General features: G+C 41.7%; 1 protein-coding gene across 1 annotated transcript in view; it reads left to right on the plus strand.

Moving 5' to 3' along the window:
- Positions 1 to 2,117: 2,117 nt before the first annotated feature.
- Positions 2,118 to 17,125, plus strand: part of LOC306646381 (uncharacterized protein) — a gene marked incomplete at its 3' end in the record, with an annotated part of 42,686 nt that continues 27,678 nt past the window's right edge. The window contains 2 exon segments of the mRNA XM_079115031.1: positions 2,118 to 2,222; positions 2,226 to 3,069. Of these exon segments, the coding sequence (XP_078971157.1) occupies positions 2,154 to 2,222; positions 2,226 to 3,069 (913 nt within the window). The 5' untranslated portion in view covers positions 2,118 to 2,153.

Genomic DNA, 17,125 nt, shown 5'->3' on the forward strand with positions numbered 1-17,125 from the left:
GGCAATTTTGCACTAAGCTACATCTCTAGCCCCTTTAAAAAAGTTTTGATGTCCAGATAAGGTCTTGCTAAGTTTCTCAGGCTAGCCTTGCATTCGCAACGTTCTTGCCTTTGAATCCTGAATAGCTTGATGCCATGTCGGAGCTCAGACACCGGAAAGCAAGGTTCAGGGCTCTGGCAGTTGAGGGAAGATCCCGGGGACAGTTGGGATAGTAGACAGACCACATTCAGAGGTGACAGCAGCCCTCCCACCCCCGGCCACTTCCATAGACCTTTTTTATATTCAGACTAGACCAAGAAGGCACAGGGTCAGGAGGTTACATGGGTGGATGCATGCTCACCAGCAAATGTTTATGACCTTGAGTATGTAAGCTGAATCAGGGTTTATGACCTTGGGTGCATACTAAAATCATAGCCCCAAAAGCCTCAGTGAGGGAGCCTAAGTACAGTCACCCTGGGTGCCAGCCAACACTGGGTTACAAGCGTGCACCCCTACACAGGCTTGGTACTTGAATTTAATGGTGGTGTGCTTTTCTTTCCTCCTCTCTGGTCCGCACAGTGTTTCCTCCTTTAGGAATACTTCACCTGGCGAGTGTTCCCTGAAGGCAGCCTTCGTGAGCGTCATTAGTTTCAAGTGCTCTGTGCAGTTAAAAGAGACAACACAGATGTCGTATTAATGTGGATTAGAATTTCAACCTTCACGGCTGCCCCAGTTAAGAGGGGCATTGACAAACAGTAGCCATGTATTGTGATGTTTAAGAACAAAAGCTCAGCTGGGCACATACCTGTAATGCCAGCGGCTTGGGAGGCTGAGGCAGGAGAATCAGGAATTCAAAGCCAACCTCAGCAACTTAGCAAGACCCTAAGCAACTTAGCTAGAGCTGGTCTCTAAATAAAAAGGATGGGGATGTGGCTCAGTGCTTGAACACCCCCAAGATTAATCCCCAGTATCCCCCACCCCACAGAAAGCGCATACGTAGGAAATATTTAGTGTTAATGAATATTAATAATGTTACAGAAATCACAGTAGAACAATTACATGCATTATCTCTTTTGATTTCACTGTCCAATCATACCATGTAGCAAATATTTATGATTCTTACCACAGAGATAAAGGATATGCATTGAAGAGAGTCTAAATATTTTTCTCAAGAACACACAGATGCATAAAGCCAAGGGTCAAATGTTTTGTCTCAGATGAAAGGAGGAATCTCATGAAAATTGGAGGGAGAACAGAAAAGTAGAGGAAGAGGGTCAAGGATGAGGAAGAAGGATGAGAAAGGGGAGTAAGAGTGGTATGAAATTGACCCAATTATGCCCTATGTCTGTAAGACTATATCACAGTGAGTCCCACATTATGTGTAACTATGACATGGGGGGAGAGAAAAAGGAAGGGAAAGGGGAAGTACTGGGGAAAGAAAGAACACATTATATCATATGCATTTATGAATATGCCAAAATGAGCCCCACCTTAGGTGTAACTATAATGCACTAATAAAAACATTAAAACAAACAGAAAAAACCCCACATTGATGGTGTGTTGATAAACCAAATTCATATTAAGGGAAGTCAAGATGCCAATTTCTAAATAACCATCATAAAAGAGGAGCTTAACAATGAAAATATCATATCAATATGACAATAATAACTTATTGATATTCTACTGTCCACAAGGTACTTTCAAATCTCAAAAACGTAGTAATAGTAATTACACATTTCATAAGAAAAATATTATGTCATGGGAATTAATCCTCACAAACCTATGAAGTGTCAAGTCACAGAATAAATGTTTCTTGGATTTAAAAATCTATGTTTAATCACTGTTTTGGGGCTATGCAAATGAATAAGTATTAGTATTACCAGGAGCAGATCCTAAAATGTCTTCACACAGTTTAGAAAAAAAGTTGATGTCCAGGAGTGAGTGAGTGGTAAAAAGATGGAGATTTCTTCTAACCTGAAGAGATCAAGACAATTTTACACATTAACTGAAAATGGTGTGTGACTTGTCTAAGTGAGTCAGTCATTGGCAGGACCCAACACAGGATGAATGATGTCCAAGGGTGATATTGTAAGGAGAAAACTTTTCCTGAGATGCCTGTTGGCTTTTCTGTGAACACTGCATTTGCCTCTTTCTCCAGAAGATACATCAGCTCCATGGAAGCAGAAAACTGCACACATGTGTCAGAATTCCTCCTCCTGGGCCTCTCAGATGATCCAGCCCTATAGCCCCTCCTCTTTGGACTGTTCCTGTCCATGTACCTGGTCACAGTGCTTGGGAACCTGCTCATCATCCTGGCCATCAGCTCTGACTCCCACCTCCACACACCCATGTACTTCTTCCTCTCCAACCTGTCCTTGGTTGACATCTGCTTCATCTCCACCATGGTCCCAAAGATGCTGGTGAACATCCAGGCAGAGAAGAAAGACATCTCCTACATAGAGTGCCTGACTCAGGCATATTTTTTGAATACATTTGCTGGAATGGATAATTTCCTACTGACCATGATGGCCTATGACCGTTTTGTAGCCATCTGTCACCCCCTGAACTACACAGTCATCATGTATCCCTGGTTCTGTGTCCTCCTGGTTATTCTGTCTTGGTTCCTCATGTTCTGGGTCTCCCTGATTGATATTCTACTGATACAGCGATTGACTTTCTCCCCTGGCACTGAAATCACACATTTCTTCTGTGGACTGGCTCAGCTTCTCAGCGTGGCCACCTCTGATATCCTTATCAATAATATCTTTCTGTATGTGTCAACTGCCCTGCTAGGTATGTTTCCTATGACTGGGATCCTCTTCTCTTACTCTCAGATTGTCTCCTCACTAATGAGGATATCTTCCATTGAGAGCAAGTATAAAGCATTTTCTACCTGTGCGTCTCACCTCTGTGTGGTCTTCTTGTTCTATGGAACAGGACTTGTAGATTACCTCAGTTTTGCTGTGACTCATTCTTCCCAGAGAACCATGATCACCTCAGTGATGTACACTGTGGTCACCCCCATGCTGAACCCCTTCATCTACAGCCTGAGGAACAAGGACATGAAGGATGCCCTGGGGAGGCTTCTTAGCAAGCAGTCTCTTGTCCCTAATGGATCACTAACCTCAGAACCAAATGGAGAGTCTATTCCATAATGCAAGTAATGAACATGAATATCTAGGCTCTCTTTTTTTTGTTGTTCCTAAAAAACATAAACTTAATATCTTCTATGACTTCACTTATGTGCATTTTTGTGTATATTTCTCCACAACAACTAACTCCCTTACTAATCTCTTTTCAATTTTCTTCCATATACATGGTCAAGAAAGTATCACAATTGGTAAAATTTCTTATAGGCAGTTTCCGAAATTTCCTATTTTACATAAAGAAGGGATAAGGGAAAATGGTGGAATGAAATTAATCAAACTATCCTATGTACATTATAAATATACCACAGTGAATTTTACCTTTATGTATATCTATTAGCCACTAATAAAAATTAAAAAAAAAAAACTATAAGATAAATAGAAGGAGACCAGGAAAGTGGAGGACAATGAATAGGAAGAGGGATGATGGAAAGGAAAGAGGAAATATTGGGAACTATATTAGAGCAAATTATATTCCATGCTTATGTAATCATATCAAAACTGATGACAATATTATGTATAACTATAATGTACTAATAAGTGAAATTGAAAAATATTGGAGAACTTCATATCAAGGGCTGTCATGGTTTTCTCAGAACTTATTGCTTGAATGTTACTGTTCTTTACCTGAACTTGAACATATTCTCATTTTCCCTGGAAGAAATGGAATGAAAATCACCAGAGTGCTTTCCAGGTCTGTCCTGTGCTTGTTGATTTATGTTTGATTTTACTTATCCTGCAAAGAGTTCTTTGACACATTTTCTCTCACTCACATGATTTCTGAAGGGAAGATGCCCTTTCAGGAGCACATGAGAAAGTCTGCACTGAGCACAAGCCCCTACCTTTGCTATCTTAGTTTTTGTAACGACAATGGTTGGATTTTGAATGAGAAGACTGGAGTCTGCCTTTGAAAGCAGTGTGCTCCTGTGATTCATGGTGATATCATGCCTTGGATAACCCTGACACCTGCTTCGTTCTTTGTGATCCTTTCAAAATCGTCCTTTCTTCCTCTTTGTTTTCTTTTTTCCTCCCATTTCCTCCTTCACAACTTTTCTCCTTCCTCCTCTGTTTTTTTTTTTTTTTTTGGTGGGGGGAGTTAATGTTAACTATTCATCTTCTTTCTGTAGCTGAACATTTTTTTATGTATGCATCACTCTTTACTTTTGATCTTTTGTTGGACTTTTGTTTAATTTCTACCATTTTGGTATTGTGAACAGCAGTGCCACCTATGGATATTCATGCACATTTATTATTTGAGTACAGTCGTGCGTTGAGATACCAATGCTTTGGTAGGTGACAGATTGTATATTTGATGGTGATTGCATAAGGTGAGGTCATCTAGTACATCCCAGGATGTGTTTATGTAGATGACTCTGTGATGCTTGCCTAAGTATGCATTATTTGTGGTTATATTGCTATCAGTTGCTTGGGTAATATATACATAGGAGTGAATCACTAGGTAATAAGGCAATGATATATTCAACTTTTTGAGGAATCAACAAACTGCTTTTTGTTGTAGGTGACATGTTTCCCATTTTATCGTGTGAAGGTTCTGGTATGTTTACATGGGTTCCAAAACTTGTCACCTTCAATTTCACATAAATAAAGTTTTCTATTGACTGTGAAGCAGTATCTCATTTTGCTTTTGATTTGTGTTTCCCTATGACTAATTGAGTATCTTTTCAGGTGCTTGTTGGCAGTTAATAAATCTTTTATGGGGAAATATCTTATTGAATCTGTGCTCATTTCATAATTGTGTTGATTATGCTATCATTGGGGTGCCCAGATCGGGTCCTTGGTGTCCCGAACAAAGAATTGAGCAAGATACACACAGGTAACAGGCAAAGTACAGATTTATTGAAGGTGAAGGTAGAAGTAGCACTCCGTTAAGTAGAGTGCAGTGGACTGAGCAGGAGAGAGAAGCCCAAGGCCCCAGTGTCTGGAAATTAGCTGTAAGGCGTTCTCTTCCCTATACAGACTTGATTGAAGACCTTACCCCATTTGCTCCCATTCGTTACTTTAAGCTCATAGCCTACAAATGATAAAGATAGGAGATGGGAAGCAAACCTTGGATCAGCAAGCTGTCCTTTATTCTGCAGAGAGGTTTATTCTGCATGGATCAGCATGGTAGGGCCCATTTTCTGCGTATGAAGCTGGCCCCCAGGTTACAGAAGGAGTCTGGTTTTTATAGTTTCATTGGAGCCTGCAGACATGCAGTTTTGGAAAGTCAGGGACTAGTTGTACAGGTTAGAACTTTAACTTAGGAAGGTAGTTGTAAAAAGGTTGAAACTCATTCTCGGGAGATAGGAGTCCAGATCTTGAGGAATGAGTACTCAAATCTTGCCCATTGCTTTTCTTTCCCTGGAATCCATTGTTTCCCACAGTTTCAATATTTGCTGTGCCTCCAGGTAGGGCTAATTTGCAATGGGGGAAGTTCAAAGTCCAGGGCCCAGCATTTCAGTATTTGCCTGCTTCCTTCAAAATGCCCTGGGGTTGGGAAGGGGAAAATGTTTGCTTTTGGTGGAGAGACTGGGGATGAACCTGGGAAGAGATGAAAGTTTGCCTTTTCCCCTCAGGGCCCATTGTTACTGGGAAAGGATCTACTGGGAGAAGTTTAATGTTTGGCTAATTTCCCCTCCTCCTCCTGTGCCACACTGTCCCTCCATTTTTCTTGGGGTGCTATCTTGTAGGAATATTATTTTACAAAATCTTTCAGTCCCTTTATATATCTGATTAGAATATTGTCCAATTTCCCCCCATTGGTCATTTTAAAGTACGTGCAAGTTACTTTGTTTCCCCCTGAATCATCTTTTCCAGTTCTCATTCTGCTTCTTGTTCTCATTTTTTGGAATTCAGAACCTTTTCCAATAAGTCAGAAGCGCCCATTCCTTGAAGGTAGTGCTTTCTGGAGAGTCTTCCTCTCTTCTCCATGCTCCCCCATGAATGACAGGCCCCTATGAGATTCCCTGTTTCAATTAGTTTATTTGTAACTGCTCACTGACGTTCCATTCTGCATGAGGTAATGTCTCCTTTGTGCTCAATGTCTTTGGATGTTTCTTTTGTAATCTACCTAGGCTTGCTGTCAGACCCGACTTAATAACACCATTGAATAGTTTCATATTGTGGCTGTCGGCATGGTCATTATCTGTTCACTTCAGTGGCCACTGGTTATATATATAACCATATAATCATTTGTGTTGTTTGGTTCTCAGGACAATTCAGTTCCCAGGAGAATACTGAATGATCAAAGTTGAGTATGTTCTCTAACTATGTTCATGAGCTGACCACAAATATCAGTAGTATTTTATCATAGCATTTCCTATTTACTGGGGTTTTCCAACAATCACTTTTTATTGAGTTCAGAAGTTATTTCTGGTTTCCTCATGTCTGAGGACACTCTGGCCTGGCTGTTAAGAACAGCATTAGCTGCTCAATCTTCTCAAGGACATTTTTCTGCTGTGATTGTTGTTATGATTTCTCTTCATTGTCCTAGTTCTTTTTTGTGCTAGAGTCAACATGCTGGTCTTAATCTTTGTTACACAACTAAGGTTAGCATTTGTTGAACACCTACTAGGTGCGAGGTACAGTGTCAATTCCTGTAAAGAAATATGAGAGAAAACTGTCACAAACTCAGGTCCACAAATAAATATAAGTTTGCCAGTATGAGGACAACATCAAGAAAAACCAAAGAAAGCCAGGCTGTGGGCCTCACAAGCTCTGTCCCTGCTGACCCTCATACCCTGCTCTCCTTCACCCAGGCCTCTCCTAACCCCTGCCTGTGTAAGCTCTCCACCTGACAGGACAGCCACACCTTCTCTCTTCTCAGCCTAGATGTCTCTCCCTCCCTCCCTCCCTCCCTCCCTCCCTCCCTCCCTTCCTTCCTTCCTTCCTTCCTTCCTTCCTTCCTTCCTTCCTTCCTTCCTTCCTTCCTTCCTTCTTTCCTTCCTTCCTTCCCTTTTTCTTTCCTACCTCTAATTAACCATGACTCCTCCTTCCTGTCAGCCAAGCATCCCTACTTCAGAGAAGACTTTCCTTTCCAACTTCAGACTAAATTGGTTTAAATTTACTTTTTATGTCTTGAATTAATTCACATTGCCAGACTTTAATAATAACGATTGTAAATCTTTATTTTTTTTAATGTTTTTAGTTTTAGATGGACCCAATATCTTTGTTTATTTATTTATTTTTATGTGTTGCCGAGGATGGAACCCAGTGCCTCACATGTGCTAGGTAAGTGCTCTACAACTGAGCTACAACCCCAGTCCTGTAAATCTTTATTTTTAAATCATAAATATATCTTTTAATTTTCTAGGATGATTGATTTATATGATGCTTAAATATTTGTAATTAAATCCATCAATTATATATTTTGACCATTATCTCTGCTGATATTAATACAAAACATCTCCACTCTAGACCATGGATATAGAAGCCCACACTCACACATCCTTGTATTTGATTTATTTTTCCTGGTACTGGGGTTTGACTCAAGGGGTGCTCTACACCAAGCTATATCCTCAGCTGTTTTTATGTGTTATTTTGAGACAGGGTCACTAAGTTGCTCAGGCTGGCCTTGAACTTGCGATGTTCCTGCCTGGTCGTCTGAGTAGCTGGGTTATAGGCCTGGGCCACCTGCAGCTGCAGCTGTGACCAGTGTTTGGTGGTGGATCAGAGAAGTGTCTCCAAGCACCTTGGTTGGGAGGAACTTTTGACTTTTTCTTTTCTTCACTCCATCTTATCTTTTATTTCTCATTTTTCTTCCTTTCATCTTATTTTAATTTCTAATTCTTTAATTGAAGTTTTTCTCTTTTCTTCTTTCTCATTTCCCCTTTTATTACTATTTCTAGCATGGTTTTCCTCTCCATTCTCCTTTTATTTTTTATTTGTTTTTTGTGTATTTTTTTGTCCTTTTTAGTGCATTATGATCCTACACAACAATGGGTTCATTGTGACTGTGACGTGGTCACTTGAACACGACGTAAAGTCCTTTATTCCTTTCCCAGTGTTTCCCTCCTCCTCCCCCACCCCATTCCCTGTCTCTTCCCTAATGGCCTCCCTTCTATTAATCTATTTTTATATGATACATTATACTTATGCATGAAGCTGGAATTCATTGTGCAATATTCCTGCGTGCATGTAGCACAGTTGGTGGATTTCATTCCTGTTTCTACCCCTCCTTCCTTCCCCTTCATCCCTTTCCTGTACTCTACTGATTTTACTACTAATTTCAAGAGATCCCCCTTTATGAAAATTAATTTTGTCTCTCTAGCTTCTTCTGCATATGAGAGAAAACATTTGACCCTTGACTTTCCAAGTTTGGCTTATTTCACTTAGCATGATATTCTCTAGTTCCATCTATTTACCAGTAAATGACATAATTTCATTCATCATTATGGCTGAGTAAAACACCATTGTGTTTATATTCCACATTTTCTTTATCCCTTCATCTGTCAACAGGCACCTAGATTGGTTCCATAATGACTATAGTAAATTGTGTGGCTATAAACATTAATGTACCTATTTCATAGTACTTCAATTATTATAATCTGTCTTCCTTTCTATTTTCCTTTGCTGGAGATCAAGCCCAGGGCCTTGTGCATATCCAACAGGTGTTTAAGGCCCTTCAACACATATGGAAAGACCAATAGCAGAATCACTTTCAAGTAATAGCCAATTTCAATAGTGTCAGTGGAATCCACTCCACCACTATCACTACTAGGGGCTTCCATTCCTACTGTAGGAGTAACCACAGAGGGTGCACCTCAGAAACTCTTCAGTCTACACCACATCAGCCTGAATTACCACAGGCCCCCCTGATACTGCTGTTTACTGGTGACGAGTTCTGCTTCTCAGATGTTGATGTATAATGCCAGAGAAGCACGCCAAGGCAAGCACAGAGTAGAAAGTAAGGTTTATTAAAGAAAAGTAAAAGCAGACTTCTCCCGCAGATGGCTTTCATGGACTTCATATCCTCAATCTGACTGATCCCCTATTTCTACACTAACTGCCTGTCCCCAATTCTGGCTTCATTTACCCCTCTAGTTTTAGGAACTCTTTACTGCTATAGGGAAAGAGAGATGACGACCGCTCTGGCTTCTTCGAGCTGGAAGGGGCAGCGTGGGGCAAGAAGTTTAGAGTTTCCTTTTAAAAATTGGGTCAATCGAGGGGTCCATGGTAGAAGTCTGGCTGGGGAAGAGCAGGTTGTAAAGGCATCTGGGGATGGGTGCTTCTATGAGAGAAGAACAAAAAGACATGACTACTGAAATGAGATTAGTACAAGATAAATGTTGCAGAATCTGGAACATGCCAATGAATATTGTGAAGATAAAAGAAGTCAATAAGTCCTCACCAGGGGGTGGAAGAACTGAGAAGTTGTTCCCATAACAAGGTCTAACAAAGGCTGGAGAGGACAAGGCCTTTATTTGGGAACTTTAACATTGTCCAGGTTATCAGGAATGTAAACACAACATTTAGTAGAGATCTCTATACTTCTGTTACTAACAAACATAGATTAAGCCTACCTGTGTCTGTAGGCTTTAAACTGACTAAAACTAATGGCTCTGGCAGTTTCTCTTGATAGTTATCAGGCACATTTGCCTAAGAATCTCTCTTTTGTAGCTTCCAGTCTTTATTCTAGTGGGCTAACACAAGTGTACATCTTAAGTTACATTTAAGTATTATTTCTTTTAAATGCCCAAGAATGACTATATTTTGGTTTTAACTGTTTTGCTAGGTATCTAAGATCAAGCTGGTCAAATTGACCTGTCCTTGTCTGTTAAAGAGTCAGCTGAATTCCCACAGGGGTCACTCATAGAGAACTTAAGGGCAGCTTCTTAGACAGTGCCATTCATTAGGCAGGGTCTTCTCCATGAGGTGGCTTCCTTTGGAAGCACCAGGGATGTCTCCCTTTTTCCAGACCCTCCTCTGCAGCAGATGCACTGATTGGCTTTTTTATCCTGTAGTGGTCCCATCAACCTCTCTGATCGGGAGGTCATGTGACCCAGAGTTGCAAAGCTCCTTAGAAAAGTCATCTTGTTCCCTGGGTTCAGTCTGACTTTGAGGGTAATATACTGGCTTTTCTTGGCCTCTGCATTTAATTTCAATCTCTAAGTTTGATCTTAACCATCCAGCAAGCCAGTCTCACCATTCATAAAGTAAGAGTGTTGGGCTTTAATTCCAATGTCAATGAGTTTACAGTTATTTATCCCCTTTTATCTAATTGGGGTCTACATTATCTGTCCTATAGGTGATAGCTTACTATTTCAAGTTAATTTATGGTGTTCACTCTTGAAGCAGTACTTCTGCAAGATATTAATCAGGCAACAGAGTTTACAAGGAAAATACAAAATGGAATAATAATTAGCATTTTAACTTTGTAAATTAATCAGATGTCCCTAACAAACACATTTGAGTAATCCCATACATGTTAACTCTAATTCACTCATTTTATTATAAAAAAACCCAAGTTATCAGACAAGTGTACCAAACAGCATTTGCCGTCTCTTTCCTGCTGAAGAAAAGTACTAGAAAAATTGATGTTAGACATTTTATAAACATCAACATTTTATTAGTTTGACCACCTAGAGTTAATTTTAAAGACATTTTACTTCTATTAGTTTATCCAATTTAAATTGAACCTTTTAAAATCATGTGAATTAAAAGGATTTGGATCCATTTTTTAAATTTTAATTTTATGTGTGCTTATATTTAACACAAAAGCAAAGGCCTTGTAATGTTTATCTCCACTGCAATGTAACAGATGTTCAAAAATAACTCTAGAACTGGATAAAAAGAACTTATCAAATATCATTAACCTAGGTATGTAGGATCAAAATTGTGAGCTCAAAAAATATAGCATTTAAGAAAAACAAGAGCCCTAGGAGAAAAATGATAAAGGCCATTAATTATAGCTTGAGAGAGTGAGAAAGAGAAGGGCAGAGAGAAGAGGTGAGAGGGAGAGATAGAGTGTTCTCTGTTGCAGCCCAGGAGAAATTTAAAATGGACACTTTTTTTGCTTGGGTTTCGGACTGGTCTCCCACTGCACCTTCTGGCTTCCTCCATTTACATTTCAATGTAAGCCATGACTGAGATCTGAAAGGAGCTGAGATAACAGGTTCTAGCAGAAACTTGATGCCTAGGGCATTTTAGTAATCAATTCAGGTTTGGATGCAGAAAATTGTGAAACATGATCTCCCACTACTTTGAGGAATGGGGCTGCTCTATCATACTCCTTACTGGGACATGCCACTGACTGTTGGGCTGGTTACTCCCTCCACACTGGCCCTCTCCTGTAGGGGAACTAGAATATGTGTGTGGGACCTCGTGGCAGGAGGATTGGGTGGCAAAGGAGATGGAGAAGCAGGGACCAGAGGGGCCTCTGTCACAGCGGACGGGTATCAGGGTGGTTTGTTAGCTGAGTTGAAGTTGAAGGAGGAGGGATTAAGAGGGTGAGAAGAAGCCAAAGGAGGCATTTGAGTTTGCAGGAAGAGCCAAGAAGCAAGAAAGAAGAGACTTGAAGATAAGGAATCCTTTTCCATCTGCCCGCTCGCTCACAGTAATGTGCCATTACGTGGCCATTTTGGATTGATTATCTAAAGGGTACTGTGGCCAAATATCATTAAGTTTTGATGGCTTTAAGCCAGGGGTCAGGTAAAGGATTCTACAGTTGTCTAATAGACATCCCAGGGGTGAATCTGCTAGAATGGGGGACCCAGATCCCATAGTGGAGAATGAAACAGTTGAGTTAGTGGCCAGGGCATCCCGAGGCCAGAGTAGTCGGCTGGCGATGAGAAGGCAGCAAATCGATGGTGTCGTCACACAAGCATCAGTCTGTGTGCTGGGCAAAAGCTGAGAGAGTTGAGGACCTGACGTCAGGGTTTTCGAGACGAGTGCGAGCATGAAGAGGGGCCTCAACCCTGAGAGAGAATCTCCACCATAAAATCAGGAACCCACCCGGCAGATGAGACCGACTAAGGGGACCAGCCGTAACTATAAAAGTCGTGGCTGGGGGTACCCCCACACCTCAGCTGCCTCGAGGGTCCTGGACACTCAATGGTTGCTTTTCAGGTCAGCAGAGAAGTGATTAAGTCAGCCTAGGGGAACCCACCTGGGGAACTTACCAATCTGAAGTCCAGTGATGAATGCAGAGCAGAGCATCTGGGCAAATGGAAGGTGAGGCCATGTCAGGGGGGCACTGGGGCATCAGATGGGGTTCCACTTGCTTAAGAGACAGTGGAAGAGCCCATTGGAGTCACAGCACCAATGTAAGAACCCAGTAACCACACCAGGACATGGGAATTGACATAAGAGGGTTTATTAAGCAAACAGAGTGTCTCCCTGCAGGGTAAGAGAGAAAATGAGAGGAAAAGAGAGAGAAAGAGCCCACGTGCAAGAGAAAGTGAAATGGAGGAGAGAGCATGAAAGCGAGGAGGAGAGAAAGAGAGATAAGAAATGGGGGGAGCTATCCTTAAGCAGTTGAATTTCGTGGGCTAATGGGACTACTAATGGAGAAGGATACTTGCAGGCTGACTGATGAACCAATAGCTAGCTAGGATGTTCACAGACTGACAAGATGTTGGGAGGCAGGGAAATGATTGCAGTGTAAATGGAGGGGGAGCAGCTTTATATTATATTAAGAAGTATTTGTTGTGTTGATTCATAGCAAGGTGGTTACCCTAGAGTCAGGGTAACAAGGAAATCAAAGGGTGAACTGTTAGCAGAAGAAGACTGGGCAGGACCCAAACCTCAAGAGTTATCTCAGCTAGTTTATTCAGAAACAGTCTCACTCTGGAACAGGGGATGTACAGATGAATGGCACTTTCCTGATGGAAAATGAGTCACTGGACAAAGAAAGAGACTGGGTTTATATAAGTTATTTTTGAGGGGTGGTCTAGGGGGCATATCAGTTGTCTTGGGCATCCAGGAATTTGAACTTTCTTCGGTTGGGGGGGGTTCTGTGGTCAGTGCCCAGAGAGGATTTACTTTGAAGGAGATTAATGCCTCCTAGAGACTGTTACTTGATTAGTAATACACCTCCTCCCTGTCTGCAGCTGGCACCTGAAAACATTTGTCTTGGGACATGAAGGCTGTCAGTGCAGGGCCTTCTTTCTTACTCCCTTTCCTTAGGTCTCATTATCTTGGGGATTTCTCATTCTCCTTATCTCTTATGAACAGCATCTGAGCATTTTGAATCAAGGATTAACATCCTCATAAGCCTCAAAGTAATCTCTCATTGCACCTGGACCAATTTTCAGGAGGTCCAAAGCTGCCTACAATTGTGTTTCATCTTTTAACATGTAAATTTAAAAGAGGGTTTTGGTGACTTTCAGGGGAACACTTGTGCTTAGACCTGCTTGCACCACTTGGATGCTCTCCTGGTTTGTCTAAAACAAAGAATGCCCCCCAGGACCTGCCAGTTATTGTAAGGGTAGATCATGTATTCTTTTTCCTTTAACAGTCACTAACTTAACTTTTAACCCTATATTCCTGCCTACCTGAGAACACCCTGCCAGGGTGACAGTTGAGAAGGCCACATAAGACAGTTGCAGACACAGGGAGTCTGTCACAAATGTGCTTAGAGGATTAAGTAACCATCAGGGAGTCTGAGTATGAGCTGGGAGGGAGCTGGAGGGGTCAGCAGTTGGTGGTCCCACCCTCTGATGAAGAGCAAGATTAGTCACACATGGTTCTTCAGCAGAGGAGGTCCTGGGGAGGGGAATTTTGACTCAGGATAAGTGGGGACCTGGTGTATGCAGTGGAAAGGAATTTCAGCCCCTGCCAGTTGTAGACAGAGACTTACTTAAGAAAGTCGATGCACATTCAAGGGTGAATGTGGGACATCCCGAGAGCAAGAAACAACCAATCAGCCCATTGGGTTGTTAATGTTTACAGAGGGACACTGGATGGGAGCTGGCCTGGAGGTAGAGTCAGGGCAGAGTTACACGATGTCACAGCACTTCTAGCGCTTGGGCATTTCCCTGGATTCATGTGACTTTTTGTAGGCAAGGACATGGGCCAAGGGTGTGGGACCCCTAACGGGTTACTCTCAGGTTGCTTGTTTTGCTTTCCAGTGGATCAGTGTGTTTTCTACATTCCAACAGGGCTGCATCTCTTTTTAGACTCAGGTTATTTTTCCTTCTGTGTGTCACCAAATACCTATCTTTGAGCTTTGCACAAAGGGTCAGGTCTGAGAGTGCGGAGACCAAGGCTACAATTCACTCAGTTCCCAGGGCAACCTCCAGCCCAGAACTCTGGGTTTGATTGCCTCCACCACTCATGGAGTTATTTGGGGGACATGCATGGCTTGGACATTTTCCACTCCCTAGATGCAGTGACTTCAAGGTCTCTGGATTAAGCCTGTGTCTATCTCGCTGGTCCATAAACCTCTAAAGGAGATGCTTAAGGCAGCTCTTTCACCAAGACCCAGGAACACAAAGGGAAAACCTCCAGAGCAAATACATCTTTGCCAAGGTCAAGGTTCCCTGGACATCCCCTGGTCCTTCCTGGCAGGAAATGCAGGCAGGACTCAGTCCACACCACCCCACACTGTGTGGGAGCTGACTGGGGCCATAACAATCCTCCACCTGCCCCACTATCCCTAGCTGATTCCAACAGTAGATAATCGGAGAGAAGCATCTCCAATCTAAGTACCTCAACTGGAAGGAATTTTAATTTTTTCTTTATTTTCTCCCTTACTTTATTTATTCTTTTAATGGATTTTTCTCTCTAATTTTTTCATTTTTAAACATGTATTCTTTCTTTTTTCCCTTTTCATAATTTCCTCATTTTTTAAAAAATTAACTTTACTTTTATTCTTAACTATTAGTTAATCCTAGGTGACTTTTACCTCTTTTGTAACAGTGGTTCACTTTATGCTTTGAATATAGACCTTGCTGCTCTGCCACTGAGATTTATTTTTCCTATTTTTTGAAAGGACATGTTTCTTCCTTTTCCTCTCTCCCAGCTTTTCCTAATCTCAGGGTAAACAGGATTGTAAATGCAAAAGGACAGGAGCAGACCTCAACAGATTCAGAGAACCTTTATTCCTCTGCAGACTCGGTGCCATTGAGGCCCATTTTGCCTATCTTACAGGGGGTGTTTTGGTTTTGTAGGGTACAATGAGGATGATGTAATCATTGGAAGCCATGTATGTGCAGTATGACCATCAGGGGCTAGTTGTACAGGTTAAAACCAGACCCTGGTGAGTACTCAAATCTTGCCTATTATCATTAGGACTAATTGGCCATAGGGGAAGGTCAAGGTTTAGGGCCCAGCATTCCATATGCACCCCTTTCCTTTGGGGTCCATTGTTATAGGGAAAGAATGCACTGGGAGAGGTTTAATGTTTGGTCAATTTTCCCTCCCTCCTTTTAAGCCACACCGGCCCTCCAGTTTTCTTGGGGAGTTGTCTCATAGGAATATTATTTTCCATAACCCCTTAAGGATGACCTTTCTTCCCCATCCTAGGCAGAGTTATCTGTCATTGAGTACACACCCATCACAGGTAGAAAGTAATTCATACTTTGGGAAAGTTACAAGAGGATCTCAGAAATGACTATCTCACAAATTAACATGTGAATTACCACTTCTGACAGAACATGTGGAATGTAGCCTTTGAATCATCTCTTTAAAAGTCCCCTGCTTCCTTTGATGGGCAGAATCACAGCCTCTGGGACAGGAATCCCATGTGCTTCTCCTTTGCTAGCAAAGAAATAAACTTTCTTTTTCCTTTTTCTCAAAACAGTGTCCTCATTATTGGATTGGCATTAGGGACAAGGACAAATCTTTCAGTAACACTTTGATTTCTATTGCTGCTGACATGTGGTTGTTGTTATTTTTAATTGTTAATGCTGTGTTTCTACATCTGGCTTGTGCTTATATTGTGGTTGTTACAGTCATTTTCTTTCTGAGTGGTGCTGAGGATTGAGTCCAGCACCTGGAGCATGTTGGGTGGGTACTTTGCTAATGAGCTGCACCCTTAGCCCACTCAAGAGATATTGTACCTTAGTCCAGCCATGACCTGGCCCCTACGACCTGTATCTACTTGGTGCAGGTCATGTGCTGGGGACTTTTCTTGACCCTATTTTTAAATTGAAGTATCCACTAAGGTTCAAACCTTCCTTCATCCATCAACTTCCTCAGCACTTACCAGGTTAATCTGCCTCTCAGAATGCTGGGGTATGACCAAGAATGGAAGATCCCACACTCCTCTCCTGCCTGGTGCCCAGTAAAACCTCAGTCTGTCCTGGGGACTAAGATGAATACAGTATCAGATAGGAGTTTCCAGATGCAGACTACCATGAGGAGAAGACACAAGTGTGGAGACCACAGGATTTGGAACAACTAAAGGGCTGGAGGTACAGGTTTATTTCTTACTGTTATGTGACCTGGGAGGCTCCCTGCAGAGACCTGACAGCTAGTCATGTTGGTCCATGTTATCATAATCTCTAAGGACTTCTGATATTAGTATAAGGAGAAGAGAACATGAATATACACAAATATTTTGGGACTCTACTTCTCCTCCATAGATAGATCATGTGTACAATTCATATTATTTCTTTCTCTCTTTTTTTTTTAAAGACTCATCTTTTTATTTCCATTTTTATCGTGGCAAAGTATACAGAGTCCAAAACACTACCACAAAACTTCTCAGTTGCTTCGTTCATTGGCATTACTTATATTCACATACTTGTCTAATCATCACCATCATCCTTCTCCACAAATCTCTCATCCTTGTGTAAGGTATAAAGCCACCTTTCTCTCCTGTCACAAGAATTTCCGGCCTCCCCATCACCTGTCAGTCCGCCTTCTACCCACCTCTTACCTTACAGGAATTTCCGGCTTCCGCTGCTGCCATCTTGCTGCCTCCCACGTTAAGTCCTAACATGTTATTGGTCCATCAGTCAGTCAGTCTACAAAAATTCTCCACTGCAATTGGTTCTTCCCAGCCCGCGAAATTCCAATATCTGGGAGAAGCAGTACGCCATTTCTTCTTCTTTTTT

This window comes from Sciurus vulgaris (genome assembly GCF_902686455.1).
Source record: "Sciurus vulgaris genome assembly, chromosome: 16".
Classification (NCBI taxonomy): Eukaryota; Metazoa; Chordata; class Mammalia; order Rodentia; family Sciuridae; genus Sciurus; species Sciurus vulgaris.